Below are 17,838 nucleotides of genomic sequence, written 5' to 3' on the forward strand. Positions count from 1 at the left end.
AGGAATAATGTCATTTTATCGGATTAGAAAACATCTAATCTAGCGTTGATATTACACTGCTGTTTAGTGTCTGGCTGATCTCAGTGTCACCAAAATATCTGCCCTACATGTCAAACAATGAGAGAACTTGAAACAGTAACATCACCTAGCAGCTTATTTTAATTAGTGCTAACGTTTTGTTTGCTGGCTAACATTGCTATTATTATAGTCACAGTTAATTGACTTTGAATAGCTTTATTTCAAAAGTAATTTTACAATTTCACAGCCATTTAGCTGTGTTAACTGTACATGCTGTAGGTCATAAGGCGTGCATGGATCATTTTTATAATCAGCCTCTTATCTTTTGTCCACCACAGGCTTTGCCATGATAAATTGGTCAGTTGACAACCAGGAGCCGTACACCTTAACCTCAGAGGCCAGGACATCCAGGGGCAGTGTGAACACGTACTTGTTTAAATGGGACGCAAGACGGACTATAGAGGGCCACCCGCTTGCCAGACAACCAAGTGCTGTCCCTGTCCACGGCCAGTGTGAGAAGGACTCTCACTAAAGTCAACCCACACAAAGCTGCTGGACCAGACAATATACCTGGACGCGTGCTCGGAGCCCGTGCTGACCAGCTGACTGATGTCCTAGCGGGCATCTTTAACATCTCCCTGAGTCAAGCTGTTGTGCCACAGTGCTTTAAAACCACCACCATCATACCTGTCCCCAGACCTTCCCAAAGCCTAATTCCACAATGATTGCCTGAGCCTATTCTTGTTAAATGATGAAAAACTCAAAGGCACGTTTGGGCAGTGGATCTGTGTGAAATCAGCAGCTTGCAAAACTAAATCAAAATGTGTGCAATTGATTCTAAAAATAGAAATCACAATAAAGTTCAACATTTACTAAAACCGCCATTCAGTCATCTGAGAGTCTTTACTCATGAAATTATAACGGTTAGATGAATGTATATGCAGTGATTTACTGATCAATGATAAAAGGGGAGATTTATGCAATAACGAAGACTGTCATGAAAAGTATTTGGCATCTGATCTCCTGTAACCTGCGGAGCTAAGCTGTTTTACCAGCTCTGCTCTCTGATTTTTCTTTTTTCTTTTATGAAAAAACACAAGTTGTCAAAGTTATTTGTTTGCAAATGTATTTCAGAAATATCGACATACTTTTTTTAATCAGCAGAAACTTTATGTCAGTAGTGCAAAAACCTGCACTGATCTGACCTCATTTCTTCCTCATCCTGATTCCTGACCTGGGAAGGGAGAGAAATATTTGTTTTTGTTTGTCTTCTTGTTTTATTTAATTCCTTGTGGGATTTGGATCCAACACGTAAAGTATGCATATTATGCACACACACAAACACACATGCAGCTATTACCCATTTCTTGTATTCTTGAATAAAGACATTGATTTGACACATTTAATTAGCGGCCAATTGTTTTTATTGTTCAATTATTAAGAAAAAAGAAAAGGTGGGGGTGGGTGGGATGGAAAGTAAAGGGAGAGAGGAGAGAAAACCCCAACAATCCCCTCTGAGCAAGCACTAGGCGACAGTGGATAGGAAAAACTCCCTTTAAAGGAAGAAACCTATGACAGAACCAGGCTCTAGAGGGGGCAGTCAACTGTCGGGACTGGTTGGGGGGTGATTGTGAAAAGAGGGGAGGGAGATGGGAGAGGTGTTAGTAGTTAAGGGGGGGATTAAGCTGGAACAGAGGTGGGAGAGGAAGAGGCGACATTGGCAGTACTGAAAGAAGGAGTGTTCCTCCTCCAGAAGAAGCAGAAGCGTTTTTTCTTTTTCTTCAGCTGCTCTTCCACGAGCACCTTTTTCTCGAGGATGAGGATTTTCAGCTCCTCGATTGTTTCGGTGTTTTGCTTCTGCAGCTTGTTGCATTTTTTCTCCACTTCTTCTATTACGGCTTGTTTTTCTTCCAACCTTTCTTTCAGCACTTTAGATGTTGCCTCCTGTTTCTCAAACTCCTGGAGAAGAAGTTTTTCTTGATTCTTGTCTACACAAGTTTCCACTCTTATATTTTAAACCCACAGTGCAAACAAACACTTTAGGATAGCTTATGGACCCTTATGTGTGTTTCCACACAGTTAGGTATTTAAACCATACTTGCATTAGATTAGGATCAAATTTAGAGGAGCAGTAAGTGATATAAATAAATACCTAGACACACCACCATAATCCAACATAATGGACTGACGCCTGTTTTTCCAAATGGATTGACCAGTCTGGACAGTCGACATCTATGTTATTACATCCAAACAAAGTGAGAGATAAACTTGTATCAGAAACAGGTGTTCTTTCAGCTGGGATGATCTAGAGTTATCGCTTAAAAGCTATAAAGTCTGCAGTTATACTGTGAGAGTGTCAACAGGAGGGCCGGGGACAATTTATGATATACTCATGAGACTTCGATACCTTTAGCGCGCACTTCTCTCCAGTTTTCTTGTTAAAGCACTCGAGGACTTTGCCGTTGATCCCCAAGCCCAGAACCTGATTGGAGACTTTATAATCGTCCGTCACCGCGTTTCGCTTTATCTCCAGTTTAGGGTAAGTGGGCATGGGGAAGTGTGTGGACTCTGCGTCCTTCTTGTCGGCGGCTGGGAGAACTGCCGGCTGCTCTTGCTGCAGTTTCGGGTTGCCATCCGTGGAGTCTGACTCTGTCCCACCAGTATTTGGCGGTTGCGGAGCTTTTTGCTTTCCGTTTCCATTTTGCAGCATGTTTTACACCGGCTTGCTGTCAACAGCGGTGCACAGAGGGACAAACTGTGAGCAACTCTCCGGATTAACGCGATGAGTCCAGCCCTCCTCCGGTAAATGCGTAAAGCTGAGACCTCTAACGCATCCGCCTGTCCCGTGCGGACTCTACCACAGTGACTCCACTCTATCTTCACACAGGCTTACAAGTCAGAGTCCATTTGGGGAAACTACACTATAATTCTATTCTTTAAATGTAGCTCTCTGAACTTTAGCGATCCGGGGTGGCCCGTGAGAGAAAATCTAAAAAAGAATTTGAGCGCAAATGAACCATTTAAGAAAATTCCAGTCAGACGTGTTTGGGGGTAAAAAAAAAAAAAAAGAGGCAGTGGTGACGATTATCTGTTGATCTCGGTTTCCCGCTGATAACTCCTTCAGCTGCATTCACATGGCCAGTCGCTGTCACAGTAGTTTAAGCGCCACCCTCCTTCAGTCAAGTCATATTTCTCAACTGACCTACGCGGCCGCCTTAAAGGAGCAGGACGGATATTCAAGCATCAAATGAGCGCTGCGGGGAGGTGAAACTAGTCAGTGGTAATAACGGTTGTATATTTGGCTGTGCAGAAAATACACACAAAAAAGGATCCAATTACCAAGTGATTTTAGTGATGGTAAATAAACACAGAGGATATTGCTTGTGAACAGTTTATTAGATAGATTAAAGTAGATAACCAATAACTAACAGCAATAACTAATAATAACTAATTTCTCGTTCAATAGTCCAGTGCACAGATGAGTGCAACACCCCGTTTGACCCAGTGCCTCTGGGTGTGATGTGTTGGCAACTCCAATGACACCACATAGTTCGTAGAGTGGCCGGTGGTGGACAGAGTCCCTGCAAAAGCACACAGAGCACTTCAGTGACTTAAAGACAAAAGTGTTTTAAACCATTTCTGTTTTTTCATTGCTACACTGAAGGAAGGATTTGTGAGCAGCCTAAGGTGCCAAGACGTTGGCATTGCGAGTGGAAAAAACTGAGCTGCACTTTCAGATGCTTCATGAAATTAGACCCTCACTGGAGTCTATTTTGGGTGAGTAATAAAACCAGCAAACAGGGATACGCACAAACCTATGACGGCACACCTACTGACTACAGATCATAACCTGAGCCAGAGTTTCACAAACATGGACTTTTCTTTTGTTTTTTCCTCACAAATTTACAAAAAACTCAAATTAATCTATATTATTTCTTATAATCTCTATACTAATCTATATCACTCCTCTATATACTGACCAGCTCGTGTGAGTGTCTTGTAGATAGGGCATACATAGATCCCTGAGGCTGGAGGCTTTCGGTTGGGTTTGGGGATCAGCCAGATGACGGCCATTTGGGTGTAGAGCTCCTTGGGTCTGGACTCTGCGAGCTGACCTGCCTTGTTATCCCAGCGAGCCCCCTCCAGGAATAGACCATGAATGTAGCAGCCTGTGTCTGGTGTTTCTGTTATCTCTGACACTGACTTCACTAATACCTGAAGGATAAATCATCACAAAAAAGTAGGTCAAGACCAGTGAAAACCTGGGTTAGGGTTGGGGTGGGGGGTAAAGTCATTATGAATGTAGCACTTTATATACATACAGATATGAAGCAATGTTCTACATCTGTAAGACTGTTCTTTAAAACATTGCTGCTAGTGAGGCAGCCTACAGTCTGACCTCAAAGTCAAATCCAATCGTGTCAATTGAGGTGCCGAAGCGACGGGCATAATTCTGGAGGGTTCCGGTGAGAAAAGCCTGCGGGAAAAAGAAGCCGCTAATCCAGAACGCAGGTGGAATGCCGTTAGAGATCCATCTCTGTAGGAAATTGATCCTCTGAAGCAGGTCTGACACCCAGGAGGCCAGAGGCTTCAGAGACGGGTAGGCCTGAAGAACGAGAACAGCGGAGTCAAACTGTGCATTCTCAGAAAGCACATTATTACATTTTAGGAGGAGAACAGAAATATCTTTATTTGATTTTCTGCCCAGTGAAATGGCACTTCAAATATTCAAGTCACAAGTGTGCACAATCTAGTGATACAAAAATTAGAAGAAAAAAAAGGATAACAACAGAGAGAAAAAAAGAGAATACATTCACATGTGCAGCCCCTGCTACAAAGTGAGTCACATGTAAAGTAACAGCTGTGTGTGCCTTGCCTTGGCTTTCCACATATCAGGCACCGCATTGTTGAATAAGCTGCGGGCCATAAGCTCGAGCGCGGATGACATCACCACTGAACCTTTCAAAGCCTTCACAGTATCTCTGAGACTCAGAGAGATGACCTCCAGCAGCTTGTTATATCTGAAAGATAAAAAACAAACAAACACAATTACAAGTTACTAAAGCACTAATAACCACATGCCCACAGTTTGAGTAAAACGCAATTTTCAGGGCATGACTTACCAGAAATCTACTAATATGTGTGAGGTAATGAGACACTCCCAGATCAGGTTGATTAATGTGCAAAAATTTCTTTTTGTGCATAGTTCCACAAAAACAGATAAGCATTCACCTTGCAGAGGAATGATGAAATGACCCCGTATGTTTCATTCCTCCTCAAATTTCTTCGTGATAACAAAAAACCTTCACTTAATGGACAAAATATTTCTACTCTCTATATATACAAAAAAAAAAAAGTTTGCTGATCAATACGAATGACTCGGGAGATGCTAAGTCGGATTCTGGGACCTTCAGCCTCCAGACTCACTCTGGACAAATTTCTGACTAATAGTACAGCCTAATGTTACCTGATGACCTCCTGGATGAGCACAGTGTTCATGGACTCCTCGTAGAGCACCGGGTATTTTCCCATCACTTCTTCAATGTCAAAAGGAGGAGGGATCTTTTCAACGATGCCTGCCACTATCTCCTCCACTATCTGTAGCGAAGAAAGAAAAACAGATCATAGACAACACATCACATGCCCCGCACCTCTCAAACTCTATTTAATTACAAAGCAATCAATAACAATTAGTGCTAAATTGAATTATTAAGCAATCAATAACATGATGCTAGTAGTAATAATAAAGACATCTAAAGACAAATGAATCTGTATCGGTACCTCCTCAAGAGTTTTGCCCTCAGCAGATGTAGCTCGGGGCTGGAGACGAACCACAGCTTCTAACAAGCCAAAGGCCTCATTTTGAGCAAAGCTGATGTTAGCGTTGTCATGGAGACCAAAGATCTCAGGTGTGTCATTGATGGGCAAACCACGAATGTATGCCAAATAACCCTAGGGTCACAATTGCCATGACAGCGAGTCAGTCAAGCAGTCAGTGTTTGACATGATCAGAGTTAACATTTTACAGCATTTTTAACAAAATGTCTTGATTGGACTGCATTTCTAGTCTAAGCTTAAATCACAAGCTTTCAGGCTTTTCTGCAATCTGTGTTACTGCAGGCAAATACTCACCGCCTCTCTTGTTATATTTCCTTGTTTGAGAATGGCAGCAAGAAGAGAGAAAACAGTTTCTATTGTTGTGAACTTGTTAAAGAACAAACTCACACAAAGGGAAACACACTGTGGCATTGCAGCACAGTAACTCATGTGATAGTTTAACTTCTCTGAGCTGTGGAAACTTTTGTTCTCTATGACTGATTTGTATTTGATGGCTGTGTGACTCATGGTGTTTTACATGACTGATGTTTCCCCCCAGGCTTGGCTAACTTAGCCTTACTTCCAAAAAATGCATATAGCATGACTCTTTTCTGTTTTTTAAAACAAACATACTGTATGCCCCTATTTAAGTTTGATAAGGCACACACTTGCCTTTTATACTTTGCTTGTCTCACAATCAATAGCCTGTTATAAACTCAAAATTATGTATAGTAAACAGAGAGTTCTGAGTTTATCTAACCTTGATATCCAGTTTTGTGTCTATTTGCCGGTAGACTCCAGATGCACAGTAGACGTGATCACTACTGAGGACAGCAGGACAATAGAAGTCCTCCACCACACTGAGCAGACATCGTCTGTCCCAGTCATCTGTCACACGGCCACCATAATTAATCTCTCCTGCAGTGTATTTTAGAACCTGGACAGGTGGAGGACAGCAATGGGAGACAGACAAATGAACATGCTCAGCACAGGCAGATGCACACACATAATTTCTACCAAAAACCAGAACACAGGCGTCTTTCCTAGATGGCCTGTGTTTCTGCTTATAGCTTATACATCAACTATCTGTAAGAAACATTCTTATAACTGTAAGAAACAGTATGTATAAGTAGGAGCAATTTGAAACATCATCTTCAAATAGGTAATGAAACAGAGACAGAAGTGTTGCCTCCACCTTGTATGGGATGTCCTGGTACTCATCCAGGAACATTTTGAGCTGGCTGATACAAATGTTCAGGTCGCCATCAGTGAACTCATAGGGAATGTTGAAGCCCAAAGGGCCAAACTTTCGTCTCTCCAAAGCAATTCCATGGAACAGGCAGAGAGACAGCAGCAAAGACTTAAAGTCTGCTGTCTAGACAAGAAAGAAGAGTAGAGGAACCATTCATAGCAAATCTACACACTGGTTTGAGAAGACTTTACTATATGTTGTCAAACCAAAGCAGCAGGAGCTAAATATGGGAAACCAATCAGAGACACTAGAAGTACTTGAGACAGACCTTGGTGGAAGAGGAGAGAAAATCATTAGTGAGCCTCATGTAGGTTTTCTGTAGGTTGGCCTTGATGCCTCTTGGAGGTTCAATGGTCATCTTGGAACCATTCTGCAGAACAGACACCGGGAACTTATTGCTGGGAAGACTTGTGAGCCACAGGCGGAAGTTCTCGTGCACCTGTACAGGAAAAGAGACAGATTTTTCCCTTGGAATATAAAGGATGAAAAAGCTCTGTGTCCTTGGCTAGTCTAGCATATACACACTGAGGATCTGTTTTGCTTCTGGTTTATATTTGTGTCCTCTTGTTGTCACCTTTAGTGGGTTGATGTTTTCAATAAGTTTCTCCAGGGTAGGCATCCAGCTGGGTGCCAGATGACAGTTCTGGAAAAAAACCCAGTGACCTCTTTCCATGGCATCGTGCATCATACTCTCAGCCCAGGGGCCCTGAATCACACAAATGACAGCATTTCTGATAGGTTTAATCATTATTGGAGAAGCTGGTCTCATAAATAATATTTTGACTGTGGGCCTCAGTGCATCTGCCTACAGCTGAAAGGTTTTGGACACTCAGTTGAAAGACAGAAATTGAGAAGGGGGATACAAAAAGCCTGACACGAGCCAAGATCACGTAATTGCAAGTAATGTGATGCTAATGTCTATTGAACGTCTAAAGTGTGCTGCTAGAAGAATGTTGCCAGCACGGTTTAAGGTTTTTGGACACTGAGTCTGCATTTATCATTCAAGCTTCTTAAGCTCATTTATGGCCCCTAGAGTACATTGTCCTGGAATGGTCATAAATAGTGAAAACAATTAGCACAGCGGTGCTCTCATTCTCATTCTCACCAAGACAAATGACACTGGCCTGGTTCAGTGAAAATGTGATTTACAGCAGATTCCTGTGAGTCAGAGTGTGTGTGTGAGAGAGAGTGAGAATTCCCAGGCCCCCCTTCTAAAACTGACCTGGCCTTGGCCAAGAGAGATGGCGCTCATTTTCTTGGAGAATTGCATGACATCAGCAAATTTGTAGAGGTCAGCAGCAGGGTCGGTGCCAGGGGACAGAACAAAGATCAGGGGAGTGGAGGAAGATGACTCTGCGAAGACGACAGACAGGTCTGATGTCTGCAGAAAGATGGAAAGAGAAATAAGCCATAATTGATGTTATCACATACTGTGTCATAGTGTCATGTTACTGCACACAACTGAGATTTACTATGCATTTTAAGACGGGAGAAGTACTTTACCTGAGGCTCTATGAAGCGCTGTCCTAACTCAGCAGCAACAAAGTCCTGCAGGCCTTGAATGAGGCAGTCAGCCCTCAGACAGCGCAGGACCAACAGCTTCTGGAAAGAGTCCAGGATGACATCCCACGCTCCTGGGAGGGGCTCCCTTTAGGCAAATATACAGACATAAGCACAGCTTGTTAGACACTCACAGCTTCTGCAACGTACAAATGAAGGTGCAAAGTGTGAATGTGTTAGCACGGTGTTTGGCTTTACATGCCTGTGAGGCTGGCTACTGTCAAAAATTTTCTTGAAGCCCTCCAGATGTTCAGGGAAGCTTTGCGCCAGGTTAGAAAAATTTTTCAGAGTGCTGAGGCCTAAAATGTCCTGCCAGGCACGTTCTGACAGCCAGCTTACTGCTGGGTTGGCCAGCTGTTGGACAGGCATTGCTCCAGACAACAGGTAGCGCCACTCGACCTGTCAAAAGGAGGCGATGCAGCTTCATCACGTGTATTTAGGCTGCTTAAAGAAGATGACAGATCCCCTTCTTGCCGTTACTCACCATGTCAATCTTTTTGTCGTTCATCATGATGCGAGCGCACAGGAGAAAGGCAAACATCAGTTTGTGTTTCTCAAACAAGCTGCGACATATATTACCATAGAGGCTGAAGGTGAAATATTCATTGATGTTCCAGATTCTCTCCTCCACTGTGTCTGTGTGAAACATGTCAAGAAAAAAGGTGCTACCATAACATTGTTCACATCTGGTTCTTGTGATTTTGTTATCTTCACACATGTAGTTCAGTGTATAATCTTGCTGACTACCTGCACTTCTAGAGTTGGCAATACCAGACAAAAAGATTCCCAGGAACCACTCCAGAGAGTACTGGTACATTGGGTCAACATTGGACAGATCTGACACGCAGAAGAAGAGGATCTGTGCACGCACAGCCACAGGGACATACTCCAGACGGGCAGCATCAATGTTCTGCTCTGTCTTTTCTGCTGCCTTCACTTTAGCCTGCCAGAAACCCCAACATCGAAAACAGAGCAAATGTGGCTTAAAAGTTTAATGATGCATCACCAACATTTTATGAACAAGGGTGTAAAGAAAATTATTTAAACACTTCCCCGATATACAATATTGGACACAAAACTTTTCCACTGCCTGACCTTGATCTCTCCAGCTTTGATCTTCGAAGCCTCCAACACTCGGATGAGCTCCTCATTGTCCACAGGATTGCCTTCTGTGGAGCTGAGTCGGAACAGTATCTCATCCTCAATTTCTTTCAGTTCCTGCTTCATCTTGGCATTGCTGGTGATTAGCTGGTTCTTTGCAACCTCCAAGTCTTGCTGCTCTTTAGCCACCACCATCCCCAACAACTGGTCTTGTAGACCACTGAATATAAATAGAATGCACAGTCCCACAAATTCAGACCGTATGAGTAAGTATCACTAACAGAAACAGGTTTGCAGGATTCAGGACAATGTCCAAGCAATTACATTTTAACATCCTGCCAATCTTTTCAGTTATGGACTAAATAAATTATAATCACAGCAGATACTAAAATTAAAATGTGTGTTACCTGGGTGACAGGGTGAAGTTTATGAGTGTGACTTTGGCAGAAAACTCTGGAGAGTAGTGTGGGTTGGGCAGCTTGGTTGTGAGGTACATCTTGAAAGACTCGTGGTAGTCGATGAGTGAATCGCCCAGTTTCAGTAAAGTATGGCCTTGCTGCTTAAAAGTCTTAATAGGTGTGAGATAAACATAGTGGTGTGTTAGAAAGGTGAATAACACTGAAATAAAAAGAACCATTTGTTTGCAGCAGGTGTGTGAGTAATTACCTGTTGTAACAGGACAGGTTCTAGAGCAGGATCTAGTTCTTCCCCCACATTCTCTAAGAGGCAGGGTTTACCGAAGCGGATTGCATTCTCAAGCCTGCGCAGGAAGTCCCGGTCACTGAGTTTCACAACCTCCAACCCACTGTCCTTTTCCTGGGTGACCACAGGAAACATTTATGAGTAAGCAGTAAATCAAAAATCTATTTAAGCATGTATGTGTTAATAATATGTCCAGAGTTTGTTACACATCACTGCAGGTACCTGTGATGTTGTTGTTAACATATTAATTATGTGCACTAGAAACTTTATGATACTGACACTTGATCATATAATTACATATCACATTAAAAAAATAAATTAAAGGAACACTTTTTAATCAGACTATAGCATCAAGATAGTTAAACTTATGGGATATTGATGTGGTCAGTTAAGTAGCGGTTGGGGTCAGTTTCAGTTTCAGCTGCTTTGGTGTTAATGACACTAACAACAGGTACACTGGAGGGTCAATGAGGCAAAAACAGCAATAATTTTACAGGTAGAGGCCACTGACATCTTCCCCTTCTCATCTTTTCAGCCTTCTGTAGGTCAATCATTTTCATTTCCATCAAACAATGTGGCATCCTGTAATTCCTAACACAATCCCAAGCAAATATCTGTATAGTTAAATGTATGTTAAAGTGTTCCTTTATCTTTTTTGGGCAGTGTATATCCAAATACTGCTCTTTTTCTTCTCTCAAGTTTTGACATAATCAGCACAGTTTGACCTCACCATGTTTTTAATCCATGTGTTTGCTTGTCCCTGAGGATCAATGAAGAGGGCCCAGCGCAGAGAGTACTGAGAAACCACACCATTTTCCACAGAAAGGTTGTCCTTGGGCAAACCTGCTATCTACAGGCACATAGAAATAAAAAATAACATTAACACAATAAAAAGTCAAATTAACCCAGAAAGGGTGAAAAAACAAAATAAGGCACTCCTATGAATAAATTGCCTCCAACCTGCCAGGTGCGGATGTTCACTGGATCTCCCAGAGTGCTGACCAGGTTGGGTACATCAGTGTGTGGAACACCCAGCTCTTTGAAACCTTTCAGCAATTCTTTAGCCATGGCTGCTCGGTACTCTCCCTGCCCCCCCCCCCCCCCCCCCCCAAAAAACCAAACAAACAAAAAAACAAAAACAAAAATAATCAACACACAAATTACGCTTCATTGATAACTGCATATACAGTATATTGTATTGTGGGAGAGGACCAGATGGAGACATGCTAAAATGAGGAATATAGACAGATACAGATACAATGCAACATTTTATTATGATAAACTTACAGTGAAGGGTCCCAAGTATGCAATATATCCTGCAGACAGAAGCATGTCACCGGCTACGTTACTGATCATGTAATCCAAATGTTGTACTGTCTCCTTCCAACGCACTTTTTCATCTGCCAATCCACCAATAAGCTGGGAAATATAAAAACAGACTAACATTTAAGGACACATAGTAACTGGTATCGTAAACCTTTCTGCTTTCTGTTGTTTTATTTTTTCATATTTATGTATATGTTCCAAACAGTTTTAGTATATAGACTGAAACAATTGCATTACTATATAAGTTAATGTGTTGTTTCTAACTGCTTGATTTGGCCATGTGGGTTGTAACTGTAATTTTTACTCCCAGTTGTCTGACCTTGTCTGCTCGGACGAGGCGAGCCTCACATAGTTGATACTTATTGTCCAGCTCGTCCTTCTTAGCTAGGCAGTCCTGGTACTTGGCCTGCAAAGTGGCAATCCCAGCTTCAACTCCTGCCAGTTTCTCTTTGGCTTTATCCAGATTTCGCTGGGTTTCTGCTAAGTCCTCTTGGGCTGCCTGGAGAGCTATCTGCACGCAAATTTACACATTTACTGTTTTGATGACTCTGTTATCTGAAAGACATATTACTATATCAATTGTATGTCACACATAAATAATTAACACAGTTTTACCCTTTTAGGTTCCACAGCCTTCGCCACAAAGTTATATGCATGCATGGCTCGCACCCACTGGCAAATGGAAGTGCAAGCTTTGGAAATCTTGGCAATGGAAGCTGGCTGAAATTCCTCATTATCTATATATGGCTGGATTAAGCTGATCACATTCTCTGGGATGTTATCCTGCAGTATAGGAGGCAGAAAAAGCTGCTTTTAATACACTGCAAACATCAAACACTGAAACTTGAAGCATAAACTCAAATCTGAGAAAGTCAACAATAACGTTCTTGTCAATACATACTACACCTTATCATATTTGAAGAGACTTTCCAGAAACTTTCCAGGGTCCTGGAGCAGACCCTTCCCAGGCTCCCAGTAGTCATCAACCTTGGTGCCAGGTTTCTCCCCGGGTACCTTTTTGGGTTTGATGCCTTTCATAATGCACACTGAAGTAGTGACCCAGCATAGATCAAATGTAAGCACAAAAGTAGCCAAGGTAGTGTTTTTCCTGGAAATTTTAAGTGAAAGGATAAAGTAACTGCTTACCACTTTAGTTTAACAATGATTAATGAAATGTAACCGTGTAACTCATCAGCAGTCTGCACAGTATGGTCACATATTAAAACTGAAGAATATGTTGTACTTGTTGTTGTCAGCCGGTGATCGGCTGTGATCAGCTGATCACGGGGCCGGGGTTAAAAGAGAGACGCCACCCACCTGTTCGCCGCTCAGACATCAGTATCCTCGTGTCACGAGCTCCGAAACTCTGCGACATCAGTCTCCGCCTGATCCAGCAACTGTGAGTTACAACCCCTTTCAATCCTTTTCCTCTTCCCGGCTCCGCTCGCTCTCTGTCTGTAACGACCGTTCCGAAGCCACGCTTCGTGCTCAGGTCATTACTAGAATAACTGCGTGTCTGCTCCAAACCCACCGCTAGCCTTCGCCGCGCTTGGGTCTAGCCAGCACGCCACACGGGCACGCCGAATTACTGTGTGCGATCCGCCCGGCCGTGACAGTTGTAGTGTTTCATCATGGGTCCAGTTTTTACCCAGGTGCTTAAAGCCCTTCTTTACCCTCATGTAACACCAACAGTAACTTCCAACCACTATTTCCTGTTCCTGTCAGTCAAACAAACAGACGACAAACATCTTCTATAAACAGGAATAATGTCATTTTATCGGATTAGAAAACATCTAATCTAGCGTTGATATTACACTGCTGTTTAGTGTCTGGCTGATCTCAGTGTCACCAAAATATCTGCCCTACATGTCAAACAATGAGAGAACTTGAAACAGTAACATCACCTAGCAGCTTATTTTAATTAGTGCTAACGTTTTGTTTGCTGGCTAACATTGCTATTATTATAGTCACAGTTAATTGACTTTGAATAGCTTTATTTCAAAAGTAATTTTACAATTTCACAGCCATTTACCTGTGTTAACTGTACATGCTGTAGGTCATAAGGCGTGCATGGATCATTTTTATAATCAGCCTCTTATCTTTTGTCCACCACAGGCTTTGCCATGATAAATTGGTCAGTTGACAACCAGGAGCCGTACACCTTAACCTCAGAGGCCAGGACATCCAGGGGCAGTGTGAACACGTACTTGTTTAAATGGGACGCAAGACGGACTATAGAGGGCCACCCGCTTGCCAGACAACCAAGTGCTGTCCCTGTCCACGGCCAGTGTGAGAAGGACTCTCACTAAAGTCAACCCACACAAAGCTGCTGGACCAGACAATATACCTGGACGCGTGCTCGGAGCCCGTGCTGACCAGCTGACTGATGTCCTAGCGGGCATCTTTAACATCTCCCTGAGTCAAGCTGTTGTGCCACAGTGCTTTAAAACCACCACCATCATACCTGTCCCCAGACCTTCCCAAAGCCTAATTCCACAATGATTGCCTGAGCCTATTCTTGTTAAATGATGAAAAACTCAAAGGCACGTTTGGGCAGTGGATCTGTGTGAAATCAGCAGCTTGCAAAACTAAATCAAAATGTGTGCAATTGATTCTAAAAATAGAAATCACAATAAAGTTCAACATTTACTAAAACCGCCATTCAGTCATCTGAGAGTCTTTACTCATGAAATTATAACGGTTAGATGAATGTATATGCAGTGATTTACTGATCAATGATAAAAGGGGAGATTTATGCAATAACGAAGACTGTCATGAAAAGTATTTGGCATCTGATCTCCTGTAACCTGCGGAGCTAAGCTGTTTTACCAGCTCTGCTCTCTGATTTTTCTTTTTTCTTTTATGAAAAAACACAAGTTGTCAAAGTTATTTGTTTGCAAATGTATTTCAGAAATATCGACATACTTTTTTTAATCAGCAGAAACTTTATGTCAGTAGTGCAAAAACCTGCACTGATCTGACCTCATTTCTTCCTCATCCTGATTCCTGACCTGGGAAGGGAGAGAAATATTTGTTTTTGTTTGTCTTCTTGTTTTATTTAATTCCTTGTGGGATTTGGATCCAACACATAAAGTATGCATATTATGCACACACACAAACACACATGCAGCTATTACCCATTTCTTGTATTCTTGAATAAAGACATTGATTTGACACATTTAATTAGTGACCAATTGTTTTTATTGTTCAATTATTAAGAAAAAAGAAAAGGTGGGGGTGGGTGGGATGGAAAGTAAAGGGAGAGAGGAGAGAAAACCCCAACAATCCCCTCTGAGCAAGCACTAGGCGACAGTGGATAGGAAAAACTCCCTTTAAAGGAAGAAACCTATGACAGAACCAGGCTCTAGAGGGGGCAGTCAACTGTCGGGACTGGTTGGGGGGTGATTGTGAAAAGAGGGGAGGGAGATGGGAGAGGTGTTAGTAGTTAAGGGGGGGGGGGGGGGGGATTAAGCTGGAACAGAGGTGGGAGAGGAAGAGGCGACATTGGCAGTACTGAAAGAAGGAGTGTTCCTCCTCCAGAAGAAGCAGAAGCGTTTTTTCTGTTTCTTCAGCTGCTTTTCCACGAGCACCTTTTTCTCGAGGATGAGGATTTTCAGCTCCTCGATTGTTTCGGTGTTTTGCTTCTGCAGCTTGTTGCATTTTTTCTCCACTTCTTCTATTACGGCTTGTTTTTCTTCCAACCTTTCTTTCAGCACTTTAGATGTTGCCTCCTGTTTCTCAAACTCCTGGAGAAGAAGTTTTTCTTCTCTCTGCTTACTGACCAGCTGTTCTCTCTCTTGAAGCAGGTCTTGATATTTGTGCAGTGTCTCTTCGAACTTTACCTGCAGCATCCTGTTGTTTCCCTCCATGAGCTGGAGTTGGCACTCCATGTCTCCCTGCTTTCTGTCCAGCTGCTCTTTCTCTTGCAGGATTTCTTTATTTTGTAGCAGAGCTTCATCAAGCTTTCCTTGCAAGCTTTCATTTTGTTGCTTGATGCTCTGCAGATTGGAATCCATTTCTTTTTGTTTGATTTCTTGTTCCCTTTTCTCTTGGAGAAGCTTCTCATTTGCTTGCTCTGTGCGATCAAGCCTTTTTTTGTCAACATTGTACATTAGCTCCATGTCTCGGAGATTGGAGTGCAGCCCTCTCTTTTTCGTGCTGTCTTTCATCTTCTCCTGGAGGAGTTTTCTATTTTGTCGCAGAGCTTGATCAAGCTTTCCTTGCAAGCTTTCGTTGTGTTGCTTGATGCTCTGAAGCTTGGAATGCATTTCTTTTTCTTTTAACTCCTGTTGCCTTTTCTCTTGGAGGAGCTTCTCATTTGCTTGCTCTGTGCGATCAAGCCTTTTTTTGTCTACACTGTACATTAGCTCCATGTCTCTGAGATTGCTGTGCAGCCCTCTCTTCTTCATGCCGTCTTGTTTCTTCTCTTGGACAAGTTTTTTATTTTGTTGCAGGGCTTCATCAAGTTTTCCTTGGAGCTCCTGGTTCTTTTTGTCCATGTCATGGAGATCCTGTTGTTTCCCCTCAATAATAGCTTCCTTTTCTTGAAGCTGGAATGACAACTTTTTTAGTTGAGCGCTCTTTTGCTCATTTTCCTCCATCAAGAACTTAATCTTCTCTGCGTTTCTGAGCGCTTCATCCTCCAGTTCTTCCAAACGCTTTTCCTCTAGTTCCACTTGGTCACACCAGGGAAGAGAGGAAAGGGAAGAGTCTAGTGGCTCATCCCAAGGAAGAGCATAGGGGTCAACTTCTTGTCCCTTTGGATTTTTTTGAGACATGTTTGGTCTGGATACAGTTACAACTGCAAAGGATCCAAATATTTCAAAAGGCTTTTCTGGCGAACGGTTCAATGCTGCACACATCAAGGCTGCGAGAAACGGACTAAAAGTCGTTGCTCTTCACCCCTATTTATAGGTTTTTGGATCAAAGGAAAGAATGGTGGTAAGATTCTACGTGTGTGACGTCATAATTCTGTAAGGCAATGAGGTTGTCACGTGATATTTTTGGAGGAGGGCATTTTTCAACTTGGACAAATTATCAGTAAAGTTTCAATCTCTGTTATTTTCCCCAAAAAACGTGTTGTCGCAATCATGTTTTCTACTGTAATTGGTGCCAACAGATGGCGCAGTTTAAAGTTGGCTGTTACTCTGCCCAGGCTGCTACCATAGAAGAAGAATGTAGACCAATAGTACTTTAACGATGTCCGCTGATCGTTTCCGTGTAAATCTTAGCATTGCTTTAGCCGTCAAGCTAAAGGTTTAGCTTCATACTGCCATATTTTCAGAGTAACAAAATATTTAAACGGTCTCAGATCATGGTGAGTATTTGAAAAAATGTTTATTTAATGTGAAGCCTGTGATGTGGAAAGGTTAGCAAGCGTAATTTTGCCTATTGTGTTATACACGGGTGCTTACATCCGAGTAGTGTTGATCTTTTCTAAGGTCCATGGGTTTATCCAACGAGCAGCTAAGTCACCGTTATATCTGTAATTTTGTGTGCAACGTCTTAATGCAAAAACAAAAAAAAACCCAAATCAACGCAACGAAGCAAAGACTAAACAAAAAACAAAAAAAAAACCCCACAATGCGTTTTTAAGCTCTCTCTGCGTTCACTGCCTCTGCAAGTGTCAAACTTACTCGCTTTAGCTGATGCTAACCAACATTAGCGCTTACGGTTCGTATATAAACACAACTGTCAGCCCTTCACTTTTGGTGCCGACAACATTTTGAGCATTTTCTACAGTTTGTGAAATGGTCGCCATTGGCATTACATGCCAGTAGTGTTCGCTAATTGACTTTACCGGGGATTATATTTATTACAACGTTACTGCGTGGGAGTGATCATAGTGTATGCTTATGAACGTGAGTGGTAGGTGTTATTAGTGCGACTTTACCCTTAATTAGTTTTCCCACCGGAAGTAGAGTTGTTTATGCGACGTGATGGCTAGAGCAGTCCCAAACAATCGATTGCGTTTCTTAACAGACCAATTCTCTCCAAACTTTTAGGGTAAGCTAGACTCGAGATATGGTTGCAATAATACGAACAAGAGCGCAACAGCATAT

General features: G+C 42.4%; 2 protein-coding genes across 2 annotated transcripts; both read right to left on the reverse strand.

Moving 5' to 3' along the window:
• Positions 1-3,395: 3,395 nt before the first annotated feature.
• Positions 3,396-12,836, reverse strand: LOC146709011 (dynein axonemal heavy chain 1-like). Its single transcript, XM_085455976.1, has 24 exons — positions 12,683-12,836; positions 12,392-12,559; positions 12,096-12,287; positions 11,738-11,869; positions 11,411-11,536; positions 11,181-11,300; positions 10,415-10,564; positions 10,156-10,316; positions 9,743-9,968; positions 9,395-9,590; positions 9,132-9,283; positions 8,850-9,046; positions 8,591-8,735; positions 8,310-8,468; positions 7,662-7,793; positions 7,356-7,526; positions 7,031-7,210; positions 6,596-6,772; positions 5,800-5,970; positions 5,486-5,616; positions 4,895-5,039; positions 4,418-4,624; positions 3,999-4,233; positions 3,396-3,599 (listed from the first exon to the last, which is right to left on the reverse strand). The coding sequence occupies exons 1-24, from the start codon at positions 12,812-12,814 to the stop codon at positions 3,478-3,480; spliced, it is 3,927 nt and encodes a 1,308-aa protein (XP_085312102.1). The 5' UTR covers positions 12,815-12,836; the 3' UTR covers positions 3,396-3,477.
• Positions 12,837-14,942: 2,106 nt separating this feature from the next.
• LOC146709012 (uncharacterized) lies at positions 14,943-17,304 on the reverse strand. Its single transcript, XM_085455970.1, has one exon. It carries the CDS (start codon positions 16,636-16,638, stop codon positions 15,244-15,246), a length of 1,395 nt encoding a protein of 464 aa, XP_085312096.1. The 5' UTR covers positions 16,639-17,304; the 3' UTR covers positions 14,943-15,243.
• Positions 17,305-17,838: the final 534 nt, after the last annotated feature.

This window comes from Copadichromis virginalis, linkage group LG5 (assembly GCF_057382275.1).
Source record: "Copadichromis virginalis isolate Kocher_CV1m ecotype Utaka linkage group LG5, C_Virginalis_male_GT1.1, whole genome shotgun sequence".
NCBI classification, from domain to species: Eukaryota; Metazoa; Chordata; class Actinopteri; order Cichliformes; family Cichlidae; genus Copadichromis; species Copadichromis virginalis.

Excerpts from the sequence above, each read along its gene's own strand:
- LOC146709011 (XM_085455976.1), bottom strand. The coding sequence starts at position 12,814 with ATGAAAGGCATCAAACCCAAAAAGGTACCCGGGGAGAAACCTGGCACC. Across the intron at positions 9,047-9,131 it reads ACGACAAAAAGATTGACATG|GTCGAGTGGCGCTACCTGTT; the intron begins GTGAGTAACGGC and ends TCCTTTTGACAG. Across the intron at positions 5,971-6,595 it reads ACACAAAACTGGATATCAAG|GGTTATTTGGCATACATTCG; the intron begins GTTAGATAAACT and ends TTGTGACCCTAG.
- LOC146709012 (XM_085455970.1), bottom strand. The coding sequence starts at position 16,638 with ATGTGTGCAGCATTGAACCGTTCGCCAGAAAAGCCTTTTGAAATATTT.